At 46.1% G+C, this 13,182-nt stretch overlaps 1 protein-coding gene and 1 long non-coding RNA gene across 11 annotated transcripts in view; one reads left to right on the plus strand and one right to left on the minus strand.

Annotated features, from left to right (window-relative positions):
• Positions 1 to 13,182, plus strand: part of LOC119954892 — a 266,765-nt gene that overhangs the window by 125,416 nt on the left and 128,167 nt on the right. The gene's annotated exons all lie outside the window — the stretch shown is intronic.
• kcnq1.2 (potassium voltage-gated channel, KQT-like subfamily, member 1.2) overlaps positions 11,648 to 13,182 on the minus strand; it is a 606,356-nt gene continuing 604,821 nt past the window's right edge. For 3 of the 8 annotated variants that reach the window (XM_038780518.1, XM_038780519.1, XM_038780515.1), the window contains one exon: positions 11,648 to 12,850. In XM_038780518.1, the coding sequence (XP_038636446.1) occupies positions 12,695 to 12,850 (156 nt within the window). In that variant the 3' untranslated portion in view covers positions 11,648 to 12,694. The remainder of the gene's footprint in view (positions 12,851 to 13,182) is intronic. The other 5 variants (XR_005458330.1, XR_005458329.1, XR_005458328.1 and 2 more) reach the window with 5 other exon arrangements.

Here is a 13,182-nt window from a genome sequence, read left to right on the forward strand (position 1 = left end):
CATCCTCTTTGCCACAATGCTGAAACAGAAACCACCACAAAATAAATATTCCAAACCTTAACTTTATTAATCAAAACATCCAATATTTTCTATAAAATTCTATTAATATGTTCCTTTGGTTCTTGACCTCCATGTGGCTTTGCCTTTCTAGTGCTATTCCAGTGACTGCAGCATGGCTGTTGGAAGGCTGTTTACTTTCAGTGGGTGAGGCAGCAATGGTTTAAAGGATGACCTTGTACAGGTATGGCCCGAGAAGACCTTGCTTTGGATTGTATCACATCACATTGATTTGGGTGTCAGCTGCCAGGTACCAACAAGGCAAGGGCAGAGGCAGAGTGGCAGGATGCGGGGATGAATGCTGTCACCCTGAGAGGAAAGCAGGATTTTTGTGCTCCATGGCAACAATGCCATTTTCATGTGGTGGTGTCTCAACTATTCTAGCAATGTGTTGGAGAACAGACTGTGTGACCCTGCAAGCTCCTTTGGACACTGGTATCCACAGTCATGATGGCAGCAGTCTGAACATTGTGGCAGCAAGCTGAACTTGCATGCCTTCAGTCTGAGCTTCTACTGTGGCACTCAGATGTTGGGAATCTTCTGCTTGTGCTGAAATGGAAGCTGTATCAGCCATCAAACACTGCATGATGGTTCGATCTATAACTTTTGTCAAGGCGTTGGTCATCAATTCCATGCTGAAAATGTTGAGCTTCAAGTTCTGCTCGAAACCAGGTGCCAGACTACTCTGGAGACCAGGGACATTTTGGTAGACCTATCAAGGTCCCAAGAAGTTTTGTGTGTATACCCATCAACCTTTTTCTATCTATTGCCCATTGAAGTCCTCAGCTGATTCCTCTGGAGCAAAACTCATGTGTGGCTTCACCCTCTGGTGAGTTGGCATCTGTGTTACTTTTGTACCCTGCCCTGGCTACAGACCACTGCAAATGTAAGAACTTGGCATGTATTATATTTTACATCTCTTGCAGTAATATTATTAAAGAATCTAGGTTAAGGTATCCAAACTCTGTGGCTGCAAAAGGGGGCAGTTAATAAGTCGCAAAAGGGAGAAAATCATTCATTCCAATCATGCATTTGTTTACAAAAAGAGGCCTAATGGACTTTTATTTCTAGAAAGAAGATTCACATTCTCTTCCCTTTCGTGCATTGTCACTCCTCTTGCAGGACAGGCATGCTTGCCCAGCCACTTGCAGTACTTTCTCCAGCCAAAATGCACCTCCATTTTAAGAGATGCAGGCTGACTTTAAGTACAGTAAGAAGTCTTACAACACCAGGTTAAAGTCCAACAGGTTTGTTTCAAACACGAGCTTTCGGAGCACGGCTCCTTCTTCAGGTGAATGGAAAGGCTTGTTCCAGAAATGTTTATATAGACACAGTCAGAGATGCCCCGGAATGCGAGCACCTGCAGGCAATCAAATCATCAAAGATGCAGAGAGAGAGGTAACTCCAGGTTAAAGAGGTGTGAATTGTCCCAAGCCAGTTCAGTCGGTAGGCCTCTGCAAGTCCAGGCTTGTTGGTGGGGGCCGAATGTAATGCGACATGAATCCCAGATCCCGGTTGAGTCCGCATTCATGCGTGCGGAACTTAGCTATAAGTTTTTGCTCAGCAATTTTGCGTTGTCGCGTCTCCTGAAGGCCTCCTTGTAGAATGCTGACCCGGAGATCAGAGGCTGAATGTCCTTGACTGCTGAAGTGTTCCCCAACTGGAAGGGAACAGTCCTGCCTGTTGATAGTCGCACGATGCCCGTTTATTCGTTGTCGCAGTGTCTGCATGATCTCGCCAATGTACCACGCTTCGGGACATCCTTTCCTGCAGCGTATGAGGTAGACTACATTGGTCGAGTCGCACGAGTATGCGCCGCGTACCTGGTGGGTGGTGTTTCCACGTGTAATGGTGGTGTCCATGTCGATGATCTGGCATGTCTTGCAGAGATTACCCTGGCAGGGTTTTGTGGTGTTGTGGTTGCTGTTCTGAAGGCTGGGTAATTTGCTGCAAACAATGGTTTGTTTGAGGTTGCGCGGTTGTTTGAAGGCCAGTAGTGGGGGTGTGGGGATGACCTTGGCAAGATGTCCATCCTCGCTGATGATGTGTTGGAGGCTGCGAAGAAGATGTCGTAGTTTCTCCGCCCCAGGAAAGTACTGGACGACGAAGGGTACTCTGTCAGTGGTGTCCCGTGTTTGTCTTCTGAGGAGGTCGGTGCGGTTTTTTGCTGTGGCGCGGTGGAACTGTCGATCAATGAGTCGAGCGCCATATCCCGTTCGTACGAGGGCATCTTTCAGCATCTGTAGGTGTCTGTTGCGCTCCTCCTTGTCTGAGCAGATCCTGTGTATACGGAGGGCTTGTCCATAGGGGATGGCTTCTTTAATGTGTTTCGGGTGAAAGCTGGAGAAGTGGAGCATCGTGAGATTATCTGTGGGCTTGCGGTAAAGCGAGGTGCTGAGGTGACCGTCCTTGATGGAGACGAGTGTGTCCAAGAATGGAACTGAATTTGGAGAATAGTCCATGGTGAGTTTGATGGTGGGATGGAACTTATTGATGTCATCGTGTAGTCGTTTCAGTGATGTCTCGCCGTGGGTCCAAAGGAAAAAAATGTCATCGATGTATCTGGTGTATAGCATCGGTTGAAAGTCCTGTGTGGTGAGGAAGTCCTGTTCAAACTTGTGCATGAAGATGTTGGCATATTGAGGTGCAAATTTGGTCCCCATGGCTGTTCCGTGCGTCTGGATGAAGAATTTGTTGTCGAAGGTGAAGACGTTGTGGTCTAGAATGAAACGGATGAGTTGCAGAATTGCGTCTGGAGATTGGCAGTTGTCGGTGTTGAGGACTGAGGCTGTTGCAGCAATGCCGTCGTCATGGGGGATGCTGGTGTAGAGTGCCGAGACATCCATTGTGACGAGGAATGTTCCTGGTTCAACTGGTCCATGGGTGCTGAGTTTCTGTAGGAAGTCCGTCGTGTCGCGACAGAAGCTGGGTGTACCTTGTACGATGGGTTTCAAGATGCCCTCGATGTGGCCAGAGAGGTTCTCACACAGGGTCCCATTGCCTGAAACGATAGGACGGCCTGGTGTGTTGGCCTTGTGTATTTTCGGGAGGCAGTAGAGATCTCCAATGCGGGGATTACGTGGGATGAGAGCATGTAGGGTGTTCTGAAGGTCTGGATCTAAGGTCTTGATCAGTCTGCTGAGTTGGCGGATGTGTTCCTTGGTTGGATCTGCGGGTAACTGCCTGTAGTGTTCCTGGTTGTCGAGTTGTCGGTATACTTCTTTGCAGTAGTCTGTTCTGTTCAGTATGACGGTGGCCCCTCCTTTGTCTGCTGGTTTGATGACGATGTTGCGGTTGGTCTTGAGAGTGCGGATGGCGTTGCGTTGTGCTTGGGTGACGTTTGAGGCTGCCTTGTGATTGGAGTTACCTCTCTCTCTGCATCTTTGATGATTTGATTGCCTGCAGGTGCTCGCATTCCGGGGCATCTCTGACTGTGTCTATATAAACATTTCTGGAACAAGCCTTTCCATTCACCTGAAGAAGGAGCCGTGCTCCGAAAGCTCGTGTTTGAAACAAACCTGTTGGACTTTAACCTGGTGTTGTAAGACTTCTTACTGTGCTCACCCCAGTCCAACGCCGGCATCTCCACATCATGACTTTAAGTAGTGCAAGCAAACTTGATCTCATGCTAACCCCCTGTGATTGTTCACCTCCTGCTCAGGCATTCACTTAGCAGACTTAGTGCTGACTGCAAACTGTAATCATGTAAATCAGTGTTTTTCAAACTGTTTTTCCTGGGACCCACTTTTACCAACTGGCCGACCTTCACGACCCACGCTGGTCAACTTTCGCAGCACACCATTTTTGCTTACCTTTAATGCGACAGATGTTGCTTGGTCCTCACAATCTCACGCCAATCAGGTTCATAGGAGAAGAGAGCAATGCGCATATCGGGTGTAGAGTTCAGCCAGTTCCTGTCTTCACCTTTGTGAGGACGAAAATTCCAACTTGCACATGTCGATCATTGTGAAGGGCAATAGCAACAAAATGCACTGGATACCCCTCAGAGACACTACTCCAGAATGCTGACAGCCTCATGAACTTGTGGAGTATTTTTAATGTGCTGTCACAGGTGAGGCACAGAAGTTCAGTCTCTTCATTTGGAGTCATATGTAAGATAATAATTGGCTCTGGTGTTTCAAACTTAAAATTAATTTTTCACCCACCTCTTGGCTTTCAAAATCTGAAACTGCTCCTCTGGAAAGTAGCGACAAAAACTATTGGTCAGCGCAGCCGGATGCGACTGAATAAGGCTTGCCAGTTCCCTTACTAACACAATGTGTCATAGTGTGGGGAACATGTAGTAGTTTTGGCTTTATACTCGCACTCGCCAAACTTTCAATGGCTTTTGGAAAGTATCTATTTCTTCATAGTGCCGAAGATAATGATCATCCTTTCCATGCAATTTGTGGTACAGTTTGTTTAGAATTGAAAAGATGTCTGCAAGGGAAGATATAGCTAGCATCCAACTTTCATTTGCCAGTACTTCCCTGCGCATAACACACATGGGTTTTGCATCCTGATTTGCATCGGTACAATTAACAAAGCCATACCTCAGAAAATCATCTTCACACTGCTTTGTTCCCGATTTCAGTTTCTTCTTAATGGATTGTTCCCCAGAGGCCTTGGAGCTCTGTATACAGCTCACGCAAGAATTGCTTTGTCCTGCTGTGGACTCTCCTGGGCAGCTCTCTCCAGCAAATTCAGTTGTGAGATCCTGGCATGTTTGTGTCTCTGGCTCTCCCTTCCTTATTACAAAATGACCTATCTTCAGCTCTTCTCAGTTCTGTTGCTTGCTTGCTAGCAGGTACAGAATGGAGGAATCTCTCCATGGGTTTGCGGCCAAAGCAAGGCTATACAGGGGGTGGGCATGACTAGTGTAAATGTGTGTGATCTGCTCTCTGCCGCCGCTTCTGGAGAAAGTCTTCAGTGTTCCCATTTAAAGGCAGTTGTGGCCGACATTCTCAATTTAAAAGCCAGAGGCAGCAGACATTCTTAAAAGCTGGTCGTGGCCGTTGGGTGCATTTCCATTGATCAGGAACGCCATGAACGATCACTCCACGACCCTCCTGCGACCCCCAGTTTAGAAAATCCTGATGTAAATGAGCAGGCAGCACAAGGCTTCCATGCTTCCTCCGTGTGAAGCCATGGGGTTACTCATGCACAACACCTGCTCTCTGCCATAATGAATTTCGTGGCCACAAATTCCATTTGAAGCACCGAGAGGCCCAATTCTGCCAGTCATCAATTGATTTCCATCTAAAGCAGCTACGCCACCATTGTTACAATAATAATGATTTTGTTTTAAAATGTTATTCCTTTCTCAGAGTTACAAGGCAATTGTGCAAAGTGGATGGGGCAAGCCCCTAAACCATCTCCTTGCTTGTTCCAAAAACCAATTCAAATCAAATTCCAAATCATGGTCCTCACAAAAGGGACATCCACAACTCTGATTGTTCTTAGCCAAAAGGTCAATTTAGTAACTTGAGAAAACCAGCAGTGGTGTAACAAGGATTTATTGACCTATGTACAATACATCTGTCCATGGCAGTAACTTTCTCCAAATCCAGTTCTGGTTTGGACAACCAACAACCCCAGGCCCTGCCTGGGTCAGCTTTTATCTGTAATCTTTAATGAGTTTCAGCTGGTTGGCCTCGCCCGCTACCTGGGAAGCTCGTACTCCACAAGTCCCACAGGAAGATCGACAATGGTTTCCCTGTGGTCCACGTGGGGATCATGACACCCTCCCCCTCACAAAGTCTGAAAGTTCCCCTTCAGCCACCAATGGCAGGGACCTTCCGTGCCACTTCACCCAAGGCTGTGCTTCAGCTTGTGGCGGTCCTGGGTCGGCCGCCGTATATCGGGTTGGTGACCGCCTTTCTCTGGCTGACCTCTGAAGTGTTATCGCTGGGGCCTCAGTCCTGGACATGACATCATGCGTCTGCACGGATACCTATGCACCCATTTCTGAGCTGGAGTCATTCTCCTCCTGCTGGACTGGTGCTGGGATAGACAATTGGCTCCCCTGTCTGAGGGCGGTTCTGAGCATGGAGGAGCCGTCAGTGCTGTCGGTTTTGCGTCATGAAGCGTGGGCTCCCACTTCTTGAGGTGGCCCAAATGCTTCCATTAGACTCTCCCCGAAGCCTAACTGGTTCATTTCTCTCCAGCACGACACCTGGGAGCCGAAGTGCCCCGTGTGCAAAGTTGCAGGCATAAACCCGGCCCCTTAGTGAAACTTTTGCCCTGGTGTCCTCCGGTCATAGTACTGCTTCTGCGCCTCCCGCTACATCTCCACTTTCTTGCCGAGGTTCGGAAATGTGAGGTTCAACCGGGTTCTCAGCCTTTGGTCCATCAATAACTCTGCAGGGGCTACTCTCATCATGTGTGGCGTTATGCGGTAGTTAAAAAGGAACTGGGCCAGTCACGTGTCCATGGAGCCAGTGGTTTGCTTTTGTATGCCCCTTTTAAAAGTCCTTTCTGCAAAACCATTAGATATGGGGTGGTACAGGGTGGTTCTTTAGTGTATCCGAATAGGCGCCATAGTGTGTCGACCAGGGGATTTTCACAGTAACTTCATTGCAGTGTTAATGTGAGTCTACTTGTGACACTAATAAAGATTATTATTATAATATCCCAGATACCGCTCACTTTACAAAAGTGATGAACTCATCAATCGCGAACGGCTTTGACAGACCTGCAGGATGCTTTCCATTACCCGCTGGGAAATCACTGGGGCAGATGAGACCCCAAACAGGAAGCGGATGTATTCAAATAATCCTCTGTGGGTGTTTATGGTTGAGAGTTTTCTGGATGCTGATTTAGCTCCATCTGTAAATAGGCATGGCTCATGTCAAGTTTCATAAAGGAACATCCTCCAGCTAGTTATGTGTACAAATCTTCCACTCTTGGCATTGGGTACCGGTCCAGGCATGAAGTTATTTATACTGTGAGATTGTCATCCCTGCAGAGTCAGACAGATTTGTTGGGCTTCATTATCTGCACCATGGATGCAGCCCACTCTGCAAATTGTACAGGGCGTATAATCCCTGGATCCTTCAGGCGCTGTAGCTCTTCATTAACCTTGGCAAGGCCTAGGAAACAGGTCTCGCCTTAAAGTACTGCGGCTGAGCAACAAGATCCATGTAGATATGGGCCTTGGTCCCTTTAATCCTGCCCAGACCCTCCTGGAAACGTTGGGGTATTTGCCCAGAACATCATACAGATTTCCAGTGCCCATCTGAAAAATCTGCTGCCAGTTGAAATGAGAGACTGGCAACCAGTCACGCCCCAAAAAATGAGCCCCAGTCCCTGTACCGCAGCTCAACTACTAATCCTAACGTGATGCCTCCCCCTACGGGTTGGGACAGTGTTGGGCCACAGATGGGGCAACGGCTCGGAATGCCCTATCGCATTTGCCTCGAGGACAGTGCAGGGATGACAGTGGTCAGTAGGACTTTAAACTTCTGAGTTGGGGGGAAGGGAAAGTGAAAGCGACAGGGAGCAGGGAGTTAAATGGCAAGATACGCAGGAGGATAACATGTAGGCAGGTGGATTTAAGCTTGAGGCAGACTAGGAATGCAACAAAAAGTAAGGATAACTTTGGACATCTTAGGACTTCCAATATCTGTACTGATAAGAAAGTTAACATTAAGGCACTTTACCTGAATGCTCGTAGCATTTGTAACAAAGTAGATGAACTAATGGCACAGATCATCGTGAATGATTATGATGTGGTAGGCATCACAGAGACATGGCTGCAGGGGGTTCAGGACTGGCAGTTAAACATCCAAGGATATACAACCTATCGAAAAGACAGGGAGGTGGGCCGAGGGGGTGGGGTTGCCTTGTTAGTTAAGAACAAAATTAAATCTATGGCACTAAACGACATAGGGTCGGATGATGTGGAGTCTGTGTGGGTAGAATTGAGGAACCACAAAGGCAAAAAAACCATAATGGGAGTTATGTACAGACCGCCTAACAGTGGTCAGGACCAGGGGCGCAACATGTACCGGGAAATAGAAAAGGCATGTCAGAAAGGCAAGGTCACAGTGATCATGGGGGACTTCAATATGCAGGTGGATTGGGTAAATAATGTAGCCAGTGGATCCAAAGAAAAGGAATTCATGGAATGCTTACAAGATGGCTTTTTGGAACAGCTTGTCATGGAGCCCACAAGGGAGCAGGCTATTCTGGACCTAGTGCTATGTAATGAACCAGACTTTATTAAAGATCTTAAAGTAAGGGAACACTTAGGAAGCAGCGATCATAATATGGTTGAGTTCAGTCTGCAGTTTGAAAGCGAGAAGGCAAAATCGGATGTAATGGTGTTACAGTTAAATAAAGGTAATTACGAGGGCATGAGAGAGGAACTGGTGAAAATCAACTGGAAGCAGACCCTAGCAGGGAAGACAGTAGAGCAAAAATGGCAGGAGTTTGTATGCATAATTGAGGACACTGTACAGAGGTTCATCCCCAAGAAAAGAAAGATTATCCAGGGAGGGATTAGACAGCCATGGCTGACAAAGGAGGTCAGGAAATGTATCAAAGAAAAAGAGAGATCCTATAAAGTGGCCAAAAGCACCGGGAAATCAGAAGATTGGGAAGGCTACAAAAACAAACAGAGGTTAACAAAGAGACAAATAAGGAAGGAGAGGATCAAATATGAAGGCAGGCTAGCCAGTAATATAAGAAATGATAGTAAAAGTTTCTTTCAATACATAAGAAACAAACGTCAGGCCAAAGTAGACATTGGGCCAATTCAAACTGATTCTGGAAGGCTAGTGATGGGAGATGAGGAAATGGCTGGAGAACTTAATAAGTACTTTGCGTCTGTCTTCACAGTGGAAGACGTTAGTAATATCCCAAAAATTATAAAGGGTCAGGGGGCTGAGTTGAGTATGGTTGCCATTACAAAAGAGATGGTGCTAAAAAAGCTAAAAGGTCTTAAAATTGACAAATCTCCTGGCCCCGATGGGCTACATCCTAGAGTTCTGAGGGAGGTGGCTGAAGAAATAGCGGAAGCGTTGGTTGAGATCTTTCAAAAATCACTGGAGTCAGGGAAAGTCCCGGACGATTGGAAGATCGCTGTTGTAACCCCCTTGTTCAAGAAAGGATCAAGACAAAAGATGGAAAATTATAGGCCAATTAGCCTAACCTCGGTTGTTGGTAAAATTCTAGAATCGATCGTTAAGGATGAGATTTCTAATTTCTTGGAAGAGCAGGGTCGGATTAGAACAAGTCAACATGGATTTAGTAAGGGGAGGTCGTGCCTGACGAACCTGTTAGAATTCTTTGAGGAGGTGACAAGTAGGTTAGACCAGGGAAACCCAGTGGATGTGGTCTATCTGGATTTCCAAAAGGCCTTTGATAAGGTGCCACACAGGAGGCTGCTGAGTAAGGTGAGGGCCCATGGTGTTCGAGGTGAGCTACTGGCATGGGTTGAGGATTGGCTGTCTGACAGAAGGCAGAGAGTTGGGATAAAAGGTTCTTTTTCGGAATGGCAGCCGGTGACCAGCGGTGTCCCACAGGGTTCAGTGTTGGGGCCGCAGCTGTTCACCATATATATTAATGATCTGGATGAAGGGACTGGGGGCATTCTAGCGAAGTTTGCTGATGATACGAAGTTAGGTGGTCAGGCAGGTAGTGCTGAGGAAGTGGGGAGGCTGCAGAAGGATCTAGACAGTTTGGGAGAGTGGTGCAGGAAATGGCTGATGCATTTCAACGTGAGAAAATGTGAGGTCTTGCACTTTGGAAAAAAGAATCCAAGCATAGACTACTTTCTAAACGGTGAGAAAATTCATAATGCCAAAGTACAAAGGGATCTGGGAGTGCTAGTCGAGGATTCCCTAAAGGTAAACATGCAGGTTGAATCCGTGATTAAGAAAGCGAATGCTATGTTGTCATTTATCTCAAGAGGGTTGGAATATAAAAGCAGCGATGTGCTACTGAGCCTTTATAAGGCTCTGGTTAGGCCCCATTTGGAGTACTGTGTCCAGTTTTGGGCCCCACATCTCAGGAAGGACATACTGGCACTGGAGCGTGTCCAGCGGAGATTCACACGGATGATCCCTGGAATGGCGGGTCTAGCATATGAGGAACGGCTGGCGTTCCTGGGATTGTATTCATTGGAGTTCAGAAGGTTAAGGGGAGATCTAATAGAAACTTACAAGATAATACATGGCTTAGAAAGGATGGACGCAAAGAAACTGTTTCCGTTAGGCGAGGAGTCGAGGACCCGTGGGCACAGCCTTAGAATTAGAGGGGGTAAATTCAAAACAGAAATGCGGAGACATTTCTTCAGCCAGAGAGTGGTGGGCCTGTGGAATTCATTGCCGCAGAGTGCAGTGGAGGCCGGGACGCTAAATGGCTTCAAGGCAGAGATAGATAAATTCTTGATGTCGCGAGGAATTAAGGGCTATGGGGAGAATGCTGGGAGGTGGAGTTGAAATGCCCATCAGCCATGATTGAATGGCGGAGTGGACTCGATGGGCCGAATGGCCTTACTTCCACTCCTATGTCTTATGGTCTTATGGTCTTATGGACCCTGGCGGATGCAGAACGATGATATGCTCAAATCGAGAAGGAGGACTTGGTGGCAATATTTGGAGTCAAGAAGTTCCACCAAGAGAACAGACCAACTGTTGCCCTTGTGTTACTGGAGTTATGGTGGTCCCAGGATGCTCAATGGCTCGCTGGTATAGGTCGCCAACCTCAGCGGCATGATCCCTGCGTAAAGTCTTCAAAATGTCTGATGGTCTGCAATGGAGCCAGCAGCCCCAGTGTCCATTTCCATTACCACAGCAGGATGACCATCTGCTTGTAACGTGACCCAGATTGGTGCTGCCTTCGGGGCCATGACACAGTTCAACTGCATCAGATAGTACCCTGGGTTGGGGTGGGGCACCTTGGCTTGCAGTGACCTCGGCGCCTGCAGTCGACAGTGTTCTCTGCACCAAATTTGGAGGCTCTGGTCATTATTTGCACTCCGACCGCACATTTGGCAATGTAGTCGGCTTCCCCCTTCGTCCTTGGGGGCAGTATCCCATAGGTTTGTGGTGGCTCCCAATTGGTTGGGCCATCTGCGGAATTGTCTCTGGTGTTGCCCTTTGAGAGGTGATCTGGTCTGACCGGAATTTCCCCGTGATGCAGCGGGAGTTTGAAACAGAGGGTGGGCCAAACTATGGACGCCACAGTCCATGGACCCCTGCAGCTCCAACAGTCCTTTCACTGCAAGCTAACGGGACAGAGACAGCTTAATGGACCGTTTTAAATCCAAGGTGGACTCTGCCAACAACTTCCTCCGAGTGGCTGTGTTGTTTATCCCACAAACCAGCCTGTCCCTCAACATTTCGGAGAGGGCGGCCCAAACTCGCAATGCTCTGTATTACGATCCCGGACCAGACCCCAACAGTGGCTGGGATACTGGACATAAACCCCAATATTTTAGTTTAATTCTATAAGACTGTGAGGAAAGGATACCTCACTCCAGGAGTGATTTCACAAAGAAATAGGGATATGGTACATTAAAACAAACTTTAGAGGTGTTCAGGTGTTACCGTTTCATCACTGAAAACAATATTGCTAAATCAGATAAAATACATATCCTTTAATGTAAGTTTTGCTCATGTGTTTATTTTCACATTTGCCATTCACTTTGACTGTGACAACCCTGGTGGCCATTATAATACAAAGATGAATATGTCCTCCATTTTCCTACTGTTTTCAAATTTGAAAGCTGAGGTCTTCATTAAATTAGCATATCATATTTGTATGCATTATACATAGTTAACATGCTGCATTGGAATGCCACTACTATAAGCATTCTTAATAAACTCTTGTCCCTGGTCCTGACGTATTCTCTGTTGCTGAAAGTAGCGCACGTAAGTAGTGATCCTTCTTCCCCACAATAGGCGGGTGGTATTCTGGTGGCACTGTGAATTATAATAATGAATTCTGAATTTATTCTACTTTGGTAAATTATGCAAATGTAAAACATTTCTAATTTCAAGCTAATGAAATTTTTCATTCATAAAACCAAGCAAAGGTGAAATGATCTTATGTCAAAAATATCATTCAGAAAATCTAATTGTTTCAAGTTTATATTCATTATTTTATTTTGCCTACCTTATACTAGATCAAAGCTCTCACAACTCAAAAGGTCTGGAATTCAAAATTAGCAATTGTCTTACTTTGAAGTATTTGTCTTTACCATGCTACCTCTTTTGTTCCCTCTGCTATTTTTCTTTCTGCCTGTTCACTCCTGTGGATTGAACAAGGACACAAAAGCAGTAAAGTAAATGCCTTGTGTATAGTAACCATTACAGAGCACTGTTCCTGCTGAATAATGTGGAGGATCTGAGCATTCCTTTGGTTCTTGTCAGTTTTGTGTTCAGAACTTTAAAAGTCTTTAAATTGCGATGGTAATAGGGTACAAGATGAACATTAGCAAAGTACAGATTGATGCAGACAGTTTTTCAAAAAAAGACCAAGTTTACAGAGAAGACATACATTTTTCAAAAGCTGTACATCACAAATCTATTATCTAAAGAGAAGATTGCCTGACGTAATCTTACAGATTTCATTCTGAGGCATTGACCAGTTCCGATGCTTACACATGAAAAATGCTGCATATGTGGCCTCATGCTTTTGAATTCACTGCAGGTGTCTCTGAAGTGGAGACAAGGTGTTTGATTGTTGGTGATGTAGACCCTGAAGAATGTTGCAGCTGCTGTATGGGAAGCTGGTCTTTAAGCACACTCAGGATGTCATCTAGTTTCTGGTCTATCTGTGTGATCTGTCAACAAAAACAGAAGTCAATCAGCCTCAAATCTTTTCATCACCATACTTGTGAGGCAACTGAACTTTTTGTCTGCTCCATTCACAAACCATCAACTGTCCTTATCCTTCCTGTATTTCATGATGCTTTACACATTACATGATGGGGACTTTAGTTCATAATTCATAGTCTGCCGAGATGTGGCCTAGTTTATTCAAATTTCTTAATTGTAAGTATTGTACAGTAAGAAGTCTCACAACACCAGGTTAAAGTCCAACAGGTTTATTTGAAATCACAAGCTTTTGGAGCGCTGCTTCTTCCTCAGGTGAAGTGAAGTGGAGTGAAGAAGC

Source organism: Scyliorhinus canicula, chromosome 20, assembly GCF_902713615.1.
Source record: "Scyliorhinus canicula chromosome 20, sScyCan1.1, whole genome shotgun sequence".
Classification (NCBI taxonomy): domain Eukaryota; kingdom Metazoa; phylum Chordata; class Chondrichthyes; order Carcharhiniformes; family Scyliorhinidae; genus Scyliorhinus; species Scyliorhinus canicula.